At 33.6% G+C, this 20,168-nt stretch overlaps 2 protein-coding genes across 7 annotated transcripts in view; both read left to right on the top strand.

Moving 5' to 3' along the window:
- RAD54B (RAD54 homolog B) overlaps window positions 1-20,168 on the top strand; it is an 81,145-nt gene that overhangs the window by 29,976 nt on the left and 31,001 nt on the right. For 5 of the 6 annotated variants that reach the window (XM_025870843.2, XM_025870842.2, XM_025870841.2 and 2 more), the window contains 2 exons: window positions 15,703-15,900; window positions 17,637-17,918. In XM_025870843.2, the coding sequence (XP_025726628.1) occupies window positions 15,703-15,900; window positions 17,637-17,918 (480 nt within the window). Of the gene's footprint in view, window positions 1-1,116; window positions 1,251-15,702; window positions 15,901-17,636; window positions 17,919-20,168 lie in introns of those variants that run through there. The other variant, XM_073892969.1, reaches the window with a different exon arrangement.
- Window positions 817-11,014, top strand: FSBP (fibrinogen silencer binding protein). Its single transcript, XM_025870844.2, has 2 exons — window positions 817-1,250; window positions 5,030-11,014. Exons 1-2 carry the CDS (start codon window positions 877-879, stop codon window positions 5,553-5,555), a joined length of 900 nt encoding a protein of 299 aa, XP_025726629.1. The 5' UTR covers window positions 817-876; the 3' UTR covers window positions 5,556-11,014.

The following is a 20,168-nucleotide window of genomic DNA, read 5'->3' as shown; positions in this document are numbered from 1 at the left end:
TTTTGTTGTGTGCAGTCTTAAGCCATGATTATTCTGTTCTCACTGTGAATGGTGTTTTTTACACATGATAAAGCAGGCTAGCATATTCACATACATTATAGCTAGAATAATCGCTTCCTTTAAAAACATAATTTTTATCTGATTTTCGGAACAAAAAGTTTTGCCTAAGTAACTGAAAAAAATGTGGCTACTGTAGACTGTAAAATGAAGGAGAAGCTTAGCTTTACTGTGAAGTCTGAGTCTGGGTGGGTGTAACCTAACTAGCTAGAGGATATGCAGTTGCTGATTGACAGCAGGACCAGCATTATGCAGATTTGGTAAGGGAGAACAGCAGCTCAGAAAACAGTGATTAGGGGCTCTGTTAGGAATCGTTACATTCATCACTCATATCTTTAGTTTTTCATTTTCCTGTCTACTGGATTTGTAAACAAATAGTACAAAACAGTTCCTCTTTTGTTGTTATTAAAGTGATACTGCAATGCAGTTTCAGTCTATCAGCTAGGCATACATGTGTGGAAATTCGATGTTCTCACTAAATTAGCGAATTTTTAGCTGTGTTCCATGTTTATCTCTAGACCTTTGTGTATTAAAGCCTATCTCGAGCTGTTCTCTTTATACACAAGTGTGTTTTGCTTGTGCCTTCCTGTCTTCTTCAGTGAGAAGCTTTATGTAGGTCAGGCTTGGCTTAAGCAGATTTCCTGAACCTGCGTCAGCTTAAGCTGGAGGAATTTTAATAAACCCTCCCCTGTAGGCGTGGGCCTAAATGAGGCTAGCCTAGTTAAGCCTGATCTTTTTCTGTTTGTGAAAAGAGCTGAGCAGAGCTGAAGGCTGCTGCATGGTGGTTTCAGAAACTGCCTACTTAATTTGAAAAGAACAATGGTAGGAAAGGCTAGATCTTCCAATTTTACCTTATCTGAAAAGCTTGATTTGCTAAAGCTTGTGAAGCCATATGTTAAAATTCTCGAAGAACACACTAATAAACATTCAGTAATAGTGGAAAAGAATAGATGTTGGGATATCATAGCAGTAAACTATAATGCAATTGGAGTAGATCGCCCTCCTCGAACAGCCCAGGGCCTACGCACCCTTTACAAAAGGCTCAAAGAATATGCCAAACAGGAGCTATTGCAGCAAAAAGAGACCCAATCAGATTTTAAAGGCAATATTTCTGAGCCAACCAAGAAAGTTATGGAGATGATTCCCCAGATTTCCAGTTTTTGCCTGGTAAGAGACAGGAACCACATACAAAGGTAAGCTTTATTTTATTTTCTTGTGGAAAATTATGGCGCCTCCTATCTATTGGGCTCTGGCTTAGTTGTGATAGAGATATGCATAGTAAGCATCCCCACTACGGGAGCAATGAATAGTGTCTTTGTTTTGCTTTCTTAAAAAAGAAATGTGAAGCTATAAGGAATTTTTTTGCTGCATTTGATTTAAGCCACTTTTTATTGTCTTCCCTTCCCCCTTCCCTCTCTCTGTAGTTTTTAAAAGTAAAGGTTAGGGAGGAATAAATGGGATGAAATTTGTAACATAATCTCATAATAAACTTTTTAAGCTTTAAATTTAAATTGCTAATTAGCTTCTGAGAGATATCTTTTTCTTATTTCATTTAAGATTATATTTCATTGGAATTTTCAATTTTATGTAAAGTTAGCAGTTTCAGGAGAAATGGAACCCTTGTTTTTTAATGAATTGTTACTGTCTACACTTTAGTGAATATTAATTGAGCTAAAAACCTAAAATAAATAATTTAGTAAATTTATTAATGGCATGATTGTATATATTAAGACAGTTTAAATTATTTTCTAACATATTCAAAATAAAAAAGATAAATACAAGGAAAGGAATTTAATTCCTAATTAGGGATTCAGATTACTTAATAAAATGTTTTTTTTTTTATTCATTAATGGTCTAGTTTCACTTTGATCTTGAGTCAAAGAGGAAAGGGGTAAGCACTCCCATACTATTTTGCAAAGATATGAAACTATGACTTTTAATATATGAATAAGCAGCTAAGTTCTTATAGGGATAGAAAGTTATTTTGGTTAAATTTATGCTCTACATAGCTACTTGCATGGGAATCTTCAAAACTTCTAATTCAAATTTTAACCCCTGGCAAAAGATAAAAATGGCAGCTGCATTCTTTTTCTGAACCATTTAGGGTTATTTAAACAAGTTGTAAACTTGTTAGTTGAGGAACATTTCAAACAAAGATTTACAATGCTTTCTTCTTGGTGGAAAAGTTATTATATAAGAAAATTATTGATCACCTATGAAGTCCTTTTGAAGTTAGAGAAATGGGTGAAAAACTTATTATAAGCCAAACTTACTTATTTTTATAATTTACTAGGGCAATTTTTTTGAGACCAGCTTCTTACCATATACTATTTACTTCTAGTAGATAACATAGTAAAAAAAAATCACCAGTGGGAATCTGGAACTTGGATGCAGTGTATTAATTCATTAGTGCTTAAAATGTTCTCTGTGATGAGAAATGATTAATCTTAATTTGCTGGGTATCCAAAGAACTCCACAGTAGGACTTTTATAGAGTACTACTCGTTAAATATTTGTCCCCCCAAACCATAGAGAAAACTGGTTTTTGCATTACAGGTATAAAACTACCTTTTGGGTATTAAGTCTAGGTTTTTATAATTTGAAGACTATACATAGAACCTGTAGTTTTAATGAGTTGTATATTTTAAAAATACAGTGAGTATAGTAGAAGAAATAATACACAAGTATCTATTTACATTTTGACTGTAACCATATTCACAATCAGTCTTTTGGGATAACAACATTGCTCTGATAAAATGAGTTATTTAATTTATATATTACAAAACCTACTGTTTAAGCAAGAACAGCTTTTCCTACTTTAAAGGGAAGAATGTTAGAAATAAGCCATTTAAGTGCTTATTTGTGTTAGTGTCCACATTGCCATTTTCTCTGTATTAGCATTTTCATTTATTTACATATTTAATGTGCTTATTACTTACTTGAGTGACATCATCTTGAATCTTAATTCTCAGAAGTTTATAATCTATAATCTTAATTATGCTATATAAATATGCCTGTTAATCTCACTAAACTCCATTTTTACTAAGTAAAATATTACTGCTTATATTTAATCTATTTAAAGATATATACCTATTTTGTAAGGCTACCTCTATAGCGTATTGATATATTTCTTCATTTTTACCTCTCTCTAGTATGAGATTATATTTTGTTTTTGCAGTCTATTTGATCTTCAAAATTCATAAATTTTAGAAGTCCTTCCATTTATCCTTTTTTCTGACCTTCTCTAAAACATTCTTTTTTTTTTTTTTACTTTGTTATGCCTACTTGTAATGTTTCAACAAAAATGGAATGGGATATTTCAGATAAAAGGCATTTTAAAATTTACATGAGAGTATAATGTCTATGTCTAATAGTGAGTCTTATACTCCATTATACATACTAATTTGGATAGTAATTATGTGGATTTTTAAAACTTTCATTTTCATTTGTAGTTTTAACCTTTTTCCTTTCTAGGAAAACATCTAGGGATGTTAATAAAGGGAAGCCTTACTACTTTGAATTACATTGATATTGTATCGATATTGTTTTGTTTTTCTTTTGAAAAGCATAAGATAACAAAAAGAATGAAAATTAAGGAATTTATGTAATCTACAAATAGATTTTTCATAACATACTATATCTTATTATCTTATTTGTATCTCTTAAATATCTGATATTTCTGGCAATTTAATGCCAATAGTAAGTGATATACGGGGAGCTTTAATTTTTTTCCTTATGTTCTGCTTGAACTTGTTCCAGCATTTTAATCATCTGTGTAGGATGAATGTATTTTTAACTGTGTTACTTATTTATCATTTGTAAAATATTCTTTAATGTTAAGTATAGCATTTTTTCATTACTGTTTCAATAATCTCTTTCCCCTCTATAACTTATTTTTAAGTTAGGCAGAAGCATAAATTTTAAAAAACCCTCAAGAAATGAGATTATATATTCTTAATTAGTAGCTTCATGTTATTCATAAAATTGGTTTTTTAAAAAAGTAGAATTTTAAGATACATTGTGTTTATGTCATAACCAATAATGTTATGTCAAAGTTTAAATTATGCTGAAACTAGTTTTCTCTCATAGAAGTGCATATTTTATGGAAATTACATGTAAATTTAACAGACTTTCAATATACAGTATATAAACCAGTTAAAAATACTTCATTAAAAAAAACATTTTTTCAGTCATTCAACATGGGATGAGCACCTACTAGGTTCCAAGTACAGTATTATGCTAGGTGCTGGGGATACAATGGTGGATTTGAGCCCTTTCCCTGTGAACTTTACCTGATTGATGGTTGAAAGACTAAAAGGGTTATGGAATCAAGTAATTTAGGATAGGTAAAGGATAAACACCATGGTATCTGAAATTGTATTGTTAGGATAATACCCTGATTATTGGGCATACCCAAAGCCATACAAAAACTTGGACTTTTCTTTTTCTTTTCTTGGACAGATGTAGAAATCAATACCTCCCATAGATAACTTTCCACTATCCTAGGAGTCATGGACCTTGGTGATTTTTAGATTTTTAATCAGTCCAGGAGAGCAGAAGCAGGGGATTTAGGGCTAAGGTGTGGGGATAGCAAGGCCCAAGTACAGTAAATGGCCCTCTATACCATTTAAGAACGTTAGATTTGTAGGAACATGTGCTGTCTCTTTGAAAGCAAACAAAGGCTTTTCTTTTTATTTACCTCATTGGCCTTGGGTAATATTTGTAATTTTTTGTCCTTTTAAGAACTCAATTTTAAAGTTAAGAATGTGTGAGAGCTATATGTATATATTTTTGAAATTTTAAATGTAGTCACTTTAATTGGTTATTCCAAGGATTAATTTTTTTTGTTTCACAATTTTCTTTGTAGCTCTAAAGCCTGACACTTTGATGTATACTAAATATGAAATTATGCTATAAATATACTCTTGTCTTCATTTGATTTACATTTTATAATGCTTTTTTGTGTGCTGTAGTGCAAACTTGGATGAGGAAGCACAGGCTGGTACGAGTTCACTACAGGTAATGTTGGATCACCATCCAGTTGCTATTACAGTAGAGGTGAAGCAAGAAGAAGACATAAAGCCCCCTCCTCCACTGGTTTTAAATTCTCAACAGAGTGATATTTTAGAACAAAGAGAAGACCATGAATTAGTACATGTTATGGAAAGATCTTTGTCGCCGTCACTTTCCTCTGTTGATATGAGAATGACATCGTCTCCATCTTCTATCCCAAGGAGAGATGATTTTTTTCGGCATGAGCATGGAGAACACTTTAGGTCACAATTAGGGTATGATCCTCAGATTCTGCAAATGTTGAAAGAGGAGCATCAGATAATTTTAGAAAATCAAAAAAATTTTGGATTGTATGTTCAGGAGAAGAGGGATGGATTGAAAAGAAGGCAGCAGCTAGAGGAAGAGCTGCTAAGAGCAAAAATTGAAGTGGAGAAACTGAAAGCAGTTCGCTTACGGCATGATCTGCCTGAATATAATAGTCTCTAATTTTTTTTTTCAGTCTTGCAATTTGATAATTTTAATTTTGGCCAAATTACTTTCATTTGAGAATATCCTGAAAGAGAATACGTACTCTTAAAAGTGTTGTTCATCTCAATTGTGCAAAAACCTTTTTTGACATGATTTTCTAGTTATTTAATTTTCTTTTGAGATATATTAAAACTTATTGATTGGTTGGCATGGTTATATATTTTGTCTTCAATTTTTTTCTAAGAGGTTTAGTTGTTGGCCTTACAAAAGATTTCTTATTTTGATCATTAAATTAGAACATGCATAAATAGATATACAAACATATGTATTCTTTCAAAGTTGAGTCTTTGACATTTTAAATTAGAGCTTTGAAAGCTGTAGTTCAAGGTTTTTAAGTCAGTCTAATTTAGAAGCAATACTAGCCTGATTAACAGAAGCTTGCCTATATGACATTGATTATTATGCTCTCCTGTTTTTGAAGAAGTGATAGGATTTTAGAGATGGAAGATACTTAGAAATCACTTTTTTCCATCTCTTTAATTTAGAGGTAATGAAACTGAGGTCCAGGGAGAACTTAGTGACTTGATGTAACAAAGCTGTTTATGGCAGAGCAAGGACCAGCACTCAGTTTTTGTTTCTTTGTAGTTTTCCCCCCTGCTATTCCATAGAAGTAAAAATCCACTAAAATGTCTTCCTTATGAAAAAATTATGGAAGTGTTTATTTCATTACAATTGCTTTTAAAGATTCATAGGTTGCAAAACCAGGGGACTTATATCAGTTACCCCCAAACTTCTTCCCTTTTTTGTCCAGCAAAATAAGATGTTCTTTTGGAACAGTTAATATATTTTGGCTATAAGATTTAATGTCTTCATTCATTTTTAATGTCTTATTCTGAAAAAAGATTTAATTTACAGTAAAAATCACAGTAAAGTTTTAAATGAACAAAATTCTACATAGAAATAGCAAAAAATAGTTATGATTTATTCTATAATAGTTTTGTAAATACTGTTTTAGTATTTGCAGAAATAAAATCTCAATTCTTAAAGCACACATTAAATTTAAGTTAAATCTGGGGCGCCTGGGTGGCTCAGTCATTAAGCATCTGCCTTCGGCTCAGGTCATGATCCCAGGGTCCTGGGATCGAGCCCCACATCGGGCTCCCTGCTCTGCGGGAAGCCTGCTTCTCCCTCTGCCCACTCCCCCTGCTTGTGTTCCCTCTCTGGCTGTCTTTCTCTCTGTCAAATAAAAAAATCGTAAAAAAAAATTAAGTTAAATCTTTAATATATATATTCCATTTTTGCTATGCTTTGTTGAGGAAGGATTTTTAAGCCAAGCTTTAGAATGGAGTAAGTAGAATTTCAGAATTTTAGTATAGTGGAAAAGACTGTGTAGGTCAGAGTGAGCAACATGGAAGAAGGCATAGAGAATGGGAGTGAATGAGGGTGTACAAGCACAAATACAGGGGTAGGCCGGGTGATTTTAAGTGGGTGTAGAGAGGGCCAGTTAGGGCTTGGTTACCTGGACTAGGATTAAATGAGTAGCTACTATTTAGCTCCAGCAGAATTTTTACATGCCGGAATAAGCCAGAAGTCTTCATTTTTATGTGAAACTTTTCAGCTTAAAAATGTTTGCAAATAATTCAAAATGTTTTAAAAACACTACATCCATGTGAGTGGGCCTCATTCAGCCAGTGGGCTTCCAGTTTGTGGCCTTTGGAGTGGAGTAATGGTTTACCAAGAGTAGAGCTGAACAGTAACATCTGTATCACTTGAGAATTTGTGAAAAATGTAAATCCATTTGTTTTTAATCAGAAACTCTGGAGGTGTAGCCCAGCAATCTGTTCTAATAAACCCTCTAGAGATTCTGATGCAAGCTAATGTTCGAAAACCATTAGAACAGAGTATTTGGAATGTAGCTAGGTGCCTAAATCATACTAGAGTCCCAGAAAAAATGTGTTGAAAACAGAAATGGTTGAAGGTGAATTGAGGGATATCAGTTTGGAAGTTGATTGGTGCCACATTATGGATTACAGTGAATGCTGTTTTTAAATAATCACAGTTGAATGTACAATGGGAAGTCATTGAAGGCTTTTGATTAGAGGGATGTAAATTAAAGCTCTCAGTGTTATAATAGCATTTATGGGGTGGGCATTTAGTTAGAGGAAATTAAATCCAGAATTTAGGTTATGGCTATTGAAATAGAATAAAAATAAAATGGACTTTCCTGGTACTCTTTTAGCTTGTTGATTGATTAATTTCATTGGCATTTTATATTTGCTATTAGAGTTAAATATTTTATTATAAAAATGCCTTGAATATGTAATATAATGTCTCTCTTTGGTAGTTTTCATCTTTATGTTATGACTTTTCTTTGAGCCTAAACACTGGACTCAACAGATTAGAATCTTACAATTCTAATTTAATGTTTTTACAATATAACTCTAGTAATACATCTTTAAACTAGTCAGTTTTAACTTTATGGAATTAATGAAAGCAAATTACCATATGTAATGGAATTCATATTATAATCTCAGCATGCTGCTCCTCAGAATTGATGTGAATGTTCAATTTGAATGTTGACTTTGTGCACCTACATCAGTTTTCCAAGCTCTGTTCTGTGGAACATTAATTCCATGAGATGTTTCTAGGAGACTTCTATGTTCAAAGAAAGTGCAACACATATTTTTGTGTGTGTGGTTAGGTCCTAAAATCAGTGTGGAAGGTAAAAATGTACATACAAAATTGCCCTTGAAAGTTTTTTTCCTGTCCATAAAATAGAGTAAACATAGTAGTCTACCATCATATTTTCCTCCAGTATTGTTCAAGATTGTTGTTTCTTTGGCTGCGTCAGGTGACAGACTCCTTAGCATTTAGGGACTGAGTAGAATAAAAAATTTTATTTTTACATATGTTTAAATACCAGAATTGTACTCATTTCAGGGAGTTTACTGCTGCCATTTTTCTGAGTCAGTCTTGTTTAATTTTAATTTGCCAAAATTTAAATGCCATGATCTTTACCTATGAAATGCAATGCCAGAAAACGTAGGGAAGAGTGATTTTATTTTTAAAATGTAGACTTGATTCTGTAAAAGAATATTAAATTTGAAAAATAAGCTATTCAAAATATTATTTCATCTAGTATATTAGTAATTGGGTAGTGGATAGGTTATTTTTGCCACCTTCCTATCTTTTCTTATCTTTGTGATCTTAAATAACACATTGTTATTTTTACAACTTGATTTTCTTTTAAATTAGGTATAATTTACAATGGCATCCTGAAAAAGTTAATGAAGCTCTTTCATTTCTAAAAATGCCATTAGAGGGGCACCTGAGTGCCTCAATCGGTTAAGCGTCTGCTTTTGGCTCAGGTCATGATCCCTGGGTCCTGGGATCGAGTGCCACACTGGGGCTCCCTGCTCAGCGGGAGTCTGCTTCTCCCTCTCCCACTGCCTGCTTCTCTGCTTACTTATGCTCTCTCTCTGATAAATAAAATCTTTAAAAAAAATTTTTAAACATGCCATTAGATTTCTTAAAATATTCAAAATAAGTACTTTGTTTTTTTGTATGAGACATAAACTTGGTGTTATTTCATTTTGAAAGATTTCTATCCTATTGCATCTTATGTGAAAATGTTTAGACTATGAATTACTTTTCCATGTGCCTTCTTTTAGAGTAATGTCAAATTTTCAATAGACATGTTTAAATAATTTATAGTGTGATAAATTGTATTTAATATATACTGTAGATGATGGTGGTAAAATGCTTTGTTAATACGTATTCTTTTAAATACAGGGTGATATATTGTACTGCTATGTGTACTCTTTATGTGCCATAAGACAAAGAATTCAGTACCACTGAAGTAAAATTTTTTGATGAGGCACAATTGAAATAGATTTATTTAAATAATTGTGTTTATAGTAGATACTAAATGTACCATGTCTAAATATCATAATATATTTTTTCAAATGTTAAGATTCACAAATTCTTAAAATCAATTTAGTATTTGATGATGAATTTGATAGTAAATATTTAAAAATAATGAGATGAAATATGGTTGTAATACTTAAGAATTTGACCTACAACCTAATTAAATGTTAACAGTCATGCTAAATCTTTGCATGTGATTTTGAGAAATTGATTCAGTATATTTTTATATATCAAATTGATTAAAGCTAGTAGCTATAATTTGAATTTGTATTTTTTTTAGTTTTCAGTTGCTTTTTAAGTAGTGAAAAGCCAAATAAATAAGTAAAATAATATCACCCGTTAGCCCCCCCAATTTAAACTAAAATAGATAATATCATTAGACTATACTTTGTTAGTACATCTTTCATGTTTTAAAATTATGTGTAAATTTACCTTAAAAAGATTAAGAAACTCTTCACATAGAAAAAGTTAAAAACATTTTACAGTAAACTTTCATGTGCCTACCACCTAAATTCTGCAGTTATTGTTTTGCTATATTTGCTTTATCATGTATCCATCCATCCATCTATCCATCAATTCATTTTTAAAAATAAAATGGTTATTTAAAACAAGTTGGAGAATTATTTAGAATATTTTATGCCTAAACACTTCAGCATAAGTATTATCAACTGGAATTCAATATTTATGTGTGTGTGTGTGTGTGTGTGTGTGTGTGTGTTTTGGGTAAGATTTGAAAATGTGAAATGTACAAATCTTAAATAATGAGTTTTGACAGGTGACTCTACCTGTGTACCTTAAATCCCTATCAAGATTTAGAATGTTATTATTATCCCAGAAAGTTCTCTCCTGCCCCTTCCTGATCAATCCCTTGGCTCCTCAGACAACCATTGTTCTAATTTTTAAAAAGTCATAGATAAGTTTTGCTTGTTCTAGAGCTCTATATAATTGGAATCCTACAGTATATACCCTTTGTTTCTTTTACCTATCTTAATGTTTTTAATACCCATGTTTGTTCATCCTCTTATAGTAGTTCATTGCTTTCTGTTGTTGAGTGGTATTCCCTTGTATAAATATACCTCAGTCTATGTATCCCATTATTTTTTGACGGACTTGTGGGCTATTTCCAGATTATGGCTATTATGTATAAAGATTCTGAGTATTCTTGTATAAATTTGTTGTGGACATAATGCTGGATTAGGGAAGAGCTATATGTTTAAGTTTTTAAGAAACTGCCAGGCATTTCCCCAAAGTGATTGTACCATTTTACACTTTAACAGTGTATTTTTTTTTTAAATAAACCTGTGCATGCTCAACGATTGGAATGTCAGAATTGAAATTAATGAATAACTTTTCTGATTTTTAGATGAGTTTAAAATGCTGACCAGAAAATAAAAAAAAATAAAATGCTGAGCAGTTAGTTTTGAGATCTGGAAATATTGTAGTTTTACTGATTTTTTTTTTTTCTCTTTTAGCCTTTACTGCATATATGCTTTGACAAGAGGTACTGAGAAATGTGATGAAATGTATAGTCCCTGCCATGCTTATAAAGTATTCTGAAAATAATGCAAAGAAAGATCTTCTATGTTTATTTTATTCATAATGATACTTAGATGACATTAAATCTCTCTTATTAAGAAAGATATGGGGGCGCCTGGGTGGCTCAGTTGGTTAAGTGTCAGTCTTGGTTTCGGCTCAGGTCATGGTCTCAGGGTACTGAGATCGAGCCAGGTTAGGGTCTGTGCTCAGCGTGGAGTCTGCTCGAGATTCTCTCTCCTTCCTCTCCCCCTTTTCCTGCTCATGTGTGTGCATGCAAGCAGGTGCTCTCTCTCTATCTCAAATAAATAAAATCTTAAAAAAAAAAGATAAAACTATGGATGATTACTGGTTCAGAGGAATTTGTATATTAATGGTTGTAAATTTTTTAGTGTAATAAAAACTATGTTTCAAACCTTAAATTTACATTGTATTTATATGTTAATGTATATTAAAAAATCTGGTAGGCTTTAGTAATTTTAAAATATAATTTGGGAGAGTATTTACAGTCTTTGTTGAATTTGATTAGATGAGCTATTTTAAATTTCATTTGTTCTTTTGAAAACAATGTATTTAGAATTTTTGAAAGAAAAAGTATTAAAGACTTGGCTATGTGGGATGTATAATTAAGCCATCCAACTGTAGACTAACTATGCTTAGGAATCATTAAGATGATCGTATCCACTATCAATATTAAAATGGCATCATCTCCCCCTTCCTCTTTTATCAAAGCATGATTTTGAACATTCTTACTTGTGAGTCTTGCTTATGGGCATTCAAATCTCTTGTTTATACAGACTATTTTTTTGGTATTGATTTGTGAAGTACCTTACAGGGTCAAGGGGAAATAGAACCATTTAGAAATAAAAATTATAGTTGGAGTGGAATTGTTGTTAGGGGTTGTTAGTCTAGAATGTAGCAAATGAGTCAAAATTTTATATGTTACAGGTAGTCTAGATATAGGAGGGTTTTGCTCCTTATATGTTTAATTTCCAGTATCTTTATTCTACTCTTTGGAATTTTCTCTTTTTTTTAAAGATTTTATTTATTTATTTAAGAGAGAGAGAGAAACAGCATGACAAGGGAGAGGGTCAGAGGGAGAAGCAGGCTTCCCGATGAGCAGGGAGCCCGATGCGGGACTTGATCCCAGGACTCTGGGATCGTGACCTGAGCTGAAGGCAGTCGCTTAACCAACTGAGCCACCCACGTGCCCCTGGAATTTTCTCTTCACTGCCTTAATGGCTTACATTTAAAATGGGACTAAATGGGAAAGGAACCAAGACAAGATGATGATGATGATGATGATGATGATGGTAGTTAACATTTAGGGAGTATTTATTACATGTCAAGTACTGTTCTAAGGGTTTTACAAATAATAGCTAATCTAATGCCCACAACAAATCTGTGAGGTGGGTATTAGTATTACATTCATTTACAGATTCATAAACTGGCATAGAGTGGTAAGTAACTTATCCAGGGTCACTTAGCTTGTAAGTGGGAAAACTCAAGATTCAAACCCAGGTGGATTAGTTCATGCTCTTCTCCTCCTCCTACTGTTCTACAGAAGAAAGGTTATATCTGAGAATCTATGGTATTTCTTTTTTTTTTATGTTATGTTAATCACTGTACATTACATCATTAGTTTTGATGTAGTGTTCCATGATTCATTGTTTGTGTATAACACCCAGTGCTCCATGCAGAACGTGCTCTCTTTAATACCCTTCACCAGGCTAACCCATCTATGGTATTTCAAAGTTAATTATAAGTAATTTCTGCATTCTCAGTTTATTGTCTTCTGTTTATTTTTTCTTGGCACGAGGAGGGTCCTGGACATAACAAGTCAACTCTTTAGTCTTTGGGAATGTAACAGGGTATTTGACTGGATGTTTTTCCAGCTGTTTTGATGAAGACATACTTTTTACCCTTGTTTTACAGCAATCTTGAGCAATCACATTTTCTTCTTGGATAATGTAATAAAAGATAGGAACAAATTTTAAAGAGCAAAATGGTATTATCATTCAATGCACATTGACTACTATTGGTAGAAATAATGCAAAGACAAAACTAAAGTTGGCTAAAATTGCACACCACAAAATTTTTTAGAGTTCAAAAACTGATTGAGCATCCCTTCTTTTTGTTAATCCTAAAAACCTTCAAAACTATCTGGGAAACTCAAGGTTGGTAAAGCAAAAATAATTAACAAATGATAACTACCAATTACCTGAAAACTGATAAATTTTCTTGACTAGAAACTGATGGAGTAATACAATTTTGTTAATATTTAGGTATTCAAAATTTGACTTAGCAAAACTGCATTTGGTAGAAATTATGGTTTTAAAAACTCATGTTGGCAAAAGCTATAATAAGTAAAATATTCATAAAAAAGTGAAGAATCAAATCTTTGTTGAAAAGTTTACATGGAAAATAATCCTGAAGGTAACAGTTCATAAAAATGAAAGTAAAAATGGGCAATGATGGAGATGAGTTCAAAGTTAATTTCTAAAGCTACTTTCTCATGAAAATTAATTTTAAGATAATTCTGTTTTAGTATTTTTGTAAGCATAAAGTCAGATGTACTTTGAATCAAAATGGCAGTTTTGAAAAGTACCTATTGCAAAAACTAATGATGTAATATATGGTGATTAACATAACAATTAAAAAAAATTAAAAAAAAAAAAGAAAAGTACCTATTGTTCTGGGCATCTGGTGATGAACAGAATCAAAACACCTTCCTCTCAGGACTAGTTTAGTGGGGAAGGCTGACGTTAAATCATTTGTCACATAATTAATTACTGAGATAATGCTGAAATAATAAGGCAAGATCTAGCTTGGCAGTAAGGGAAATTTAAACTGTATGGCAGGGGGGCGCCTGGGTTGCTCAGTCGGTTAAGCGGCTGCCTTCAGCTCAGGTCATGATCCCAGGGTCCTGGGATCGAGCCCCGCATCGGGCTCTCTGTTCAGCGGGGAGCCTGCTTCTCCCTCTCCCTCTGCCTGCTGCTTCCCCTGCCTCACTTTCTGTCAAATAAATAAAATCTTAAAAAAAAAAAAAAAACTATGGCAGGGTGAATAGAAGTTAATTTAGAATAGCATGTTAGAGGAAGAGGTAGAAAGCCCTTTGGCTAGACGTAGTATGTTTTCTTAAAGACCATTAAGACTAATGGATTTTAAGAAGGATACATAATCAGATTTACATTTAAAAATAGATACATATAGTAAATATGGAAAATGGGTTTAGGGAGTAGAGGTGGCAAAAGAAGATCTCAGTAGGCCTTGGGAAGATCCTGTAGTAGTACGGTAGTTCAGATCAGAGATGGTGATTTGAAGAGGGGAGGGTATGGAGAAGGCAAACAGTACAGAGCTTTGAGAGCCATATGGGGGCTAGAATCCCCTGGATCTGTGGTTGATTGGCTGTGGAACTGAGAGTAAAGGATGTCAAGGATGATTTCCAATTTTTTTGGCTTGAATGAGGGTGGTGGTACTCTTACTGAGAAATGAGAAAACTGAAGAAGGAGCAATTTTTGGAGAGAAGACAAGTGAGCATGGTGAATAGAGATGTTTATGAAACATTCATGTAAACTGGTCTGAGGGGCAATTATGTACCGATACACAGATTTAGAGTCATGATCTGGGCTAGAGAAAAAAAATACAGGTTTATGCAGGGGTGGTATTAAATCCATGGGAGTGGATGAACTAATTTAAGGAGAAGGGCACAGTGAGAAGGTCTAGAATTCAGGTCTGATGAGATGGCAGAGATGTTTAAGAAGAAGCAACCAAAGAAGTAAAAGGAAAAATTGAAATGTATTAGGAAAGTTGTAAAAAAAGCGTTCAATATTTCAAGGTGTAAGTGGTCAACATTGTACAATGCTTTTGAGAACTCTGATCAAGACAAAAAATACCATATGGATTTACTGACAAGGAGCTCCTTAATGGCCTTTAACGAGGGAAGTTTTGGGGGAGGACTGGACTGGGAGCCAGATTGGAGTACAGATCTTCTTTGTCTTGTGGGGTTATGTCCCAATAAACCCATCATAAGCTGAAAATATTGTAGATCAAAAATGCATTTATACACCTAGCCTACCGAACATTATAGCTTAGCTCAGCCAAACTTCAACATGCTCAGAACATTTACATTAGCCTACAATTGGGCAAAATCATTTGATACAAACCCTATTTTGTAATTAAGTATTGACTATCTTGTGTAATTTATTGAATAGTGAGAGTGAAAAACGATGGTTCTGAGTGTCTTGGTTGTTTACCCTCATGGTTTCATGGCAGACAGGGAGCTGTGACTTGCTGCTGCTGCCCAGCTTCACAAGAGAGGACTGGGCCACATATCACCAGCCCCAGGAAAAGACCAAAATTCAAAATTTGAAGTAGATATTTTTTTGATGGATGTTGAAAATTTACCTTTAGTTCCTAGAGTTTTAAAATGTTTGCAGTAATTACATTATTCTACTTAAACTGAGTTTATATAACTTTGAGATAATAAGGAATTTATATTCATTGCTCTCATGGTCATCCTAGACCTGACATTTGAATTTCTTAATTTATAAAATACTAACTGGGGTATGATCAAATATTCTTTCATAATTCTTGGTACCATCTAATTTTCTTATGCTTTTATTTTTGTTCAAATGACCTTACTAAAAGTTGACTCTCTCTAATAATGTGATTTTTATTTTATTTATTTATTTTTTAATTCTAGTTCACTCAGCCCCTAAAGAAATAACAGTGCCTAAGGGACAAGAAGAGGAAGAACCTGATAGCCAAGTTAAATATTTCAGTGTTGTTTGGTGTAAGGCTTCAAAGAAAAAACACAAAAAGTGGGAAGGTGATGCTGTTCTCATTGTAAAGGGAAAGTCACTTATATTAAAGGATTTGGAAGGCAAAGACATTGGAAGAGGTATTGTGATATTACCTGATGTTTATGATTTGGCCTAAAATTAGTATATATCTGAGGTTACATAATTTAAATGATTGGATTTTATAAAGGGTTAGATTAAGATGCTCTTTGACTTGCATGTCTAAATTATCTCATAATAGTCTAATAACAGTCTTATGAATACTAGCTCAGTGAAGCAAATCCCATCCCATGGATTCATTTTCTCTAAAATGAAATAGTTATATACAGTTATTTTGGTATTTTTCTGAGATTAAGCAGTTTGTCTTAGTGTACTCCCCCCCGCCCAGTCCAATGCTAAATGATTAGAGTTAGAAAGATGTTGATTTCAGGAGTGGAATATTATCTAATTTCAATGATACCCAATAAAATTTTGAAAAAAAAAAACATGGCTAAGTATGATCTAGATTAATACATCTAAACTGGAGGTCATCGTTAATTCTATTATAAAATGTTGCCAGGATGATTTGTACTAATACAAGTTAGCTCACAAATTCAGAATGCTTAACACCAACCATGTTTTTTGACATTGTCTCTTACTGTTCATTTTGAATATGGCCCGTTACTATAAAATCCGTTCTTTTTTTTTTTTTTCTAAGATTTTATTTATTTGACAGACACAGCGAGAGAGGGAACACAAGCAGGGGGAGTGGGAGAGGGAGAAGCAGGCTTCCCGCTGAGCAGGGAGCCCAATGCAGGGCTTGATCCCAGGACCCCAGGATCATGACCTGAGCCGAAGTCAGATGCTTACCGACTGAGCCACCCAGGCACCCCTATAAAATCCGTTCTATATGTTCATTCATTCATTTCATAATATCATACTTTATCATATGTAACTGTTAAGTGCCAAGCACTATGCTAGTAGTAAACATTCAAAAATGGATATAATTTCTAGTTTAATGGGGATAGGGCAATGTAATTAATAATTAGGAGGCAGTAAGATAATTGTTTCATTGAGAATTTGTACTCCCTGCAGTGGGAGATAGAAGGACCATTTAGGTCTGCCTAGGAGGCTGGGGAAAGCTTCATAGGAGTTAATTGTTTAACGTAGTATTTGAAGGATAAATAGTTTTATAGGGTATGAGAAAGGGGCATACATAAGAGGGAATAGTATATACAAAGGCACAAAAGGAGAGAAAACTACTGGTTCAGCATTTCAGGAATGTAGTATGTGAAGGTCAGTGACAAGAGTAAGAGTTGAGGCTGAACTGAATTATCTGCAACAATTTTTTTATTATAAAAACATTGAGGGGTGCCTAGGTGGCTCAGTCGGTTAAGTCTCTGACCCTTAGTTTTGGCTCACGTCATGATCTCAGGGTTGTGGGACTGAGTGCCACATTGGGCTCCTTGCTGGGCAAGCCTGCTTAAGATTCTCTCTCTCTCTCTTTCTCCCTCTCCTCCCCATCTCTCTCTCAAAAAAAAAAAAAAAAGTCGCATGCTCTACCTACTGAGCCAGCCAGCACCCCTAGCTATATTTTCAATAATTAAAAAAGGCCTTGCTTTCTCTAGAGTTTGGCTAATTTTTATAGCTTTATTATTTATTCCTTCTGATTTTTTAGGTTTTTTTTTTAGACAAAATGATAAATTATGTTTTCATTCTGGTTAATGGGTTATACAAGGCTATTTGCATTCAAAGCACAGTTTTCATTCTGTACAGTTACGGGAAGGTGACTATGGTATCACTGATTAAGTCATCTTATCAGTAAATTAAATTCACATTCTCCCTTCTCAATTTAAAGGCATTGCATATAAATTCAAAGAGCTTGAAAATCTTGAAGAGGGCCACAGAGTGATGATTGGTGGAAAAGAAGTAGAAGTCATGGGTATAATCTCTCCAGATGATTTCAACAGTGGCAGATGTTTTCAGCTTGGAGGAGGAAGCCCTGCTATCTCAAGTTCTTCTGAAGCTGCCAAGAAGTGTTTCTCTAACCCCTTCAAAAGTGTTTGTAAACCAAGTTCAAAGGAAAATAGACCAAATGGTTTCCAAGATTGTAAACCACGTCATGACCCACATGTACCAAGTAAGTTGTAAAAAATAATTTGAATATTCTGTTTTTACTGTCAAAAGATATCTGGCATGTGAATTTAAAGTTTAAGCTTTGTTTAAAGTTTTCAGATGAAAGTATATATTATTCGGGTATACAACTGAAATAAGGAATAATGTTGAAGTTGTATAATATAGTTTGGGAATTGTTTTATAGATAAATGTATAATTGTAAGAATATAGTAATGAAAATGTCATATTTTGTGTTGAAGGAAAAATACACAGATTGGAGATGTATACACACACATTCACATATACATACATAATGCTTTTGAGTAATATCTGACATCTTCAGCAAAAAGAAATATTAGTCAATTCATGAGTCAGGATTGTGCTTATACTTCTCTTTTGACGACTGTATGTCTTGATCGCATACATTAGTGTATTAAAATGTTGAATGGTGGGATATCAGGTAAAGAGTTTAAATTTTACTCATGAGAATTCAATTTAATGAATTTTCACATTTATGAATCTAATTTAAAAACCATATTAAAAAATAAACCCTTGCCTGTTTTTTTTGTTTGTTTGTTTTTGTTTGGTTGTTTTGATTGTTTATGCAAGCAGGGATTTCTTCGGTGCCTTTTTTTGCATTGGGCCCAGCGGTAAACTGTTATCAAAGATCTTCTCTTTTGGTGAGGAGGCAGACAAGTAAATTGAATTATAGGGCAGTGGATGTCAAAGTTGGGGTATAGAGTAGGCTGCTTTCATATTAGTAGTAAAATAAAAAGTACATAAAGCAACATAATTATTTTTTGCAAGTATTATGGAAATAGGATTTTTGAAATAAAGGGGCCTTTGAGATCATTTAGTTCAGTGTCTTCGCATTTGAAGAAAACTGAGGCCAGAAAGATGAACTGAAATTGCTGAAATTAAAATAATTATTGACAAATTTGGGATAAAAACCCCAAATTAAAATTCCTAGCTCTACTGGGTGTTATACACAACTAATGAATCATTGAACACTACATTAAAAACTAAGGATGTTGGCTAACTGAACATAATAAAAAAAAAATTCCTATCTCTATGTGAGCTTATCTGAGACTTAATTGAAAGAGAGTGGAAGCTTTTGCTTCTGCTTTTTTATTTTTTATCCAAATATTTTATCTGTCCTGCCATCTCTTTTAACAGGCTTCCTTCTCCTTTATTCTTCTTTCTCTTTGGCTTCCTATTACATAATAGAGGGATATGGGGAACCAAAAGAATAATGTGCTTATCCAAAGATCTGAGTTAGAGTCCCGATTTTGCCACTGAACTAACTGGTTCTTTGACATCTTGGGGTAGTCACTTACCTCACTCATGGCTTTGTCTCCTCAAGTCTAAAAGGTGGGTTCTAATCACTGCCAAAAAGACATAGAGTGCTGCAAATGCTGTGTATAATACTTGTTGACTGAATGAAAATTTTATCGTGATTGTATATATATGTGTACATGTATGTATGCATATAACATAAGAACCCTTTGTGTAAGTGGTAAATAGTTGATGATACTCATTTATTTATCTTGCCAAGGGTAGAATTAGGGTGTAGACTTAAAATGAAAACATGAAAGATTTTATAAGCACTAAGTGATGTGCTTCATTATTGTGAAGATAGGCATTTTAAAATTTGAACTGGTTTCCCATTATTATTACTATTTTTTAAAAGATTTTATTTATTTGACAGCGAGAGAGAGAGACACAGCGAGAGAGGGAACACAGGCAGGGGGAGTGGCAGAGGGGGAAGCAGGCTTCCCGCTGCGCAGGGAGCTCGATGCGGGGCTCGATCCCAGGACCCTGGGACCATGACCTGAGCGGAAGGCAGATGCTTAACGACTGAGCCACCCAGGCGCCCCCTGGTGTTCAATTATCGATTGGTGGTTTAAGTTTTATCTTTCTTGAAGATGGATGCTTTGTTCTTGAGTAGTGAATTCTCCTCACCTCTGTCTTCTCTTTTTTCCCCTTTGTGCTTTTCAAAAGAGAAAAAAAAATGGGGCCATTTCTTGGTTAGGAAAACACAAGGAATATACTCTTGCTTTGCTACTGGAATATAGAGGCTGGGGGCTGAATTTTCCATTTTCACTCCCTAATCCTCTTCCTGCCAGGAACTGACCTAAAAGATGGGAGTTCCTTTTAGTTGATCAGAAACCTAGGAAGATCCATAGAAAACTTTCCTCTGGGTGACTGCTAATGGTAAACATGACCAAACTGTCATTCCTGTGACTGTGTATTTCTGCATTGGTGGATATTAATT

The sequence above is a fragment of the Callorhinus ursinus genome, unplaced genomic scaffold (assembly GCF_003265705.2).
Source record: "Callorhinus ursinus isolate GAN/ISIS: 27379988/994484 unplaced genomic scaffold, GSC_fseal_2.0 scaffold5, whole genome shotgun sequence".
Lineage (NCBI taxonomy): Eukaryota > Metazoa > Chordata > Mammalia > Carnivora > Otariidae > Callorhinus > Callorhinus ursinus.
This window is presented reverse-complemented; position numbering and strand designations above follow the sequence as displayed.

Bases quoted from the DNA above. Each gene is read 5' to 3' on its own strand.
- FSBP (XM_025870844.2), top strand. From the start codon at position 877: ATGGTAGGAAAGGCTAGATCTTCCAATTTTACCTTATCTGAAAAGCTT. The intron at 1,251-5,029 runs GTAAGCTTTATT...TGTGTGCTGTAG, and splicing joins GACAGGAACCACATACAAAG to TGCAAACTTGGATGAGGAAG.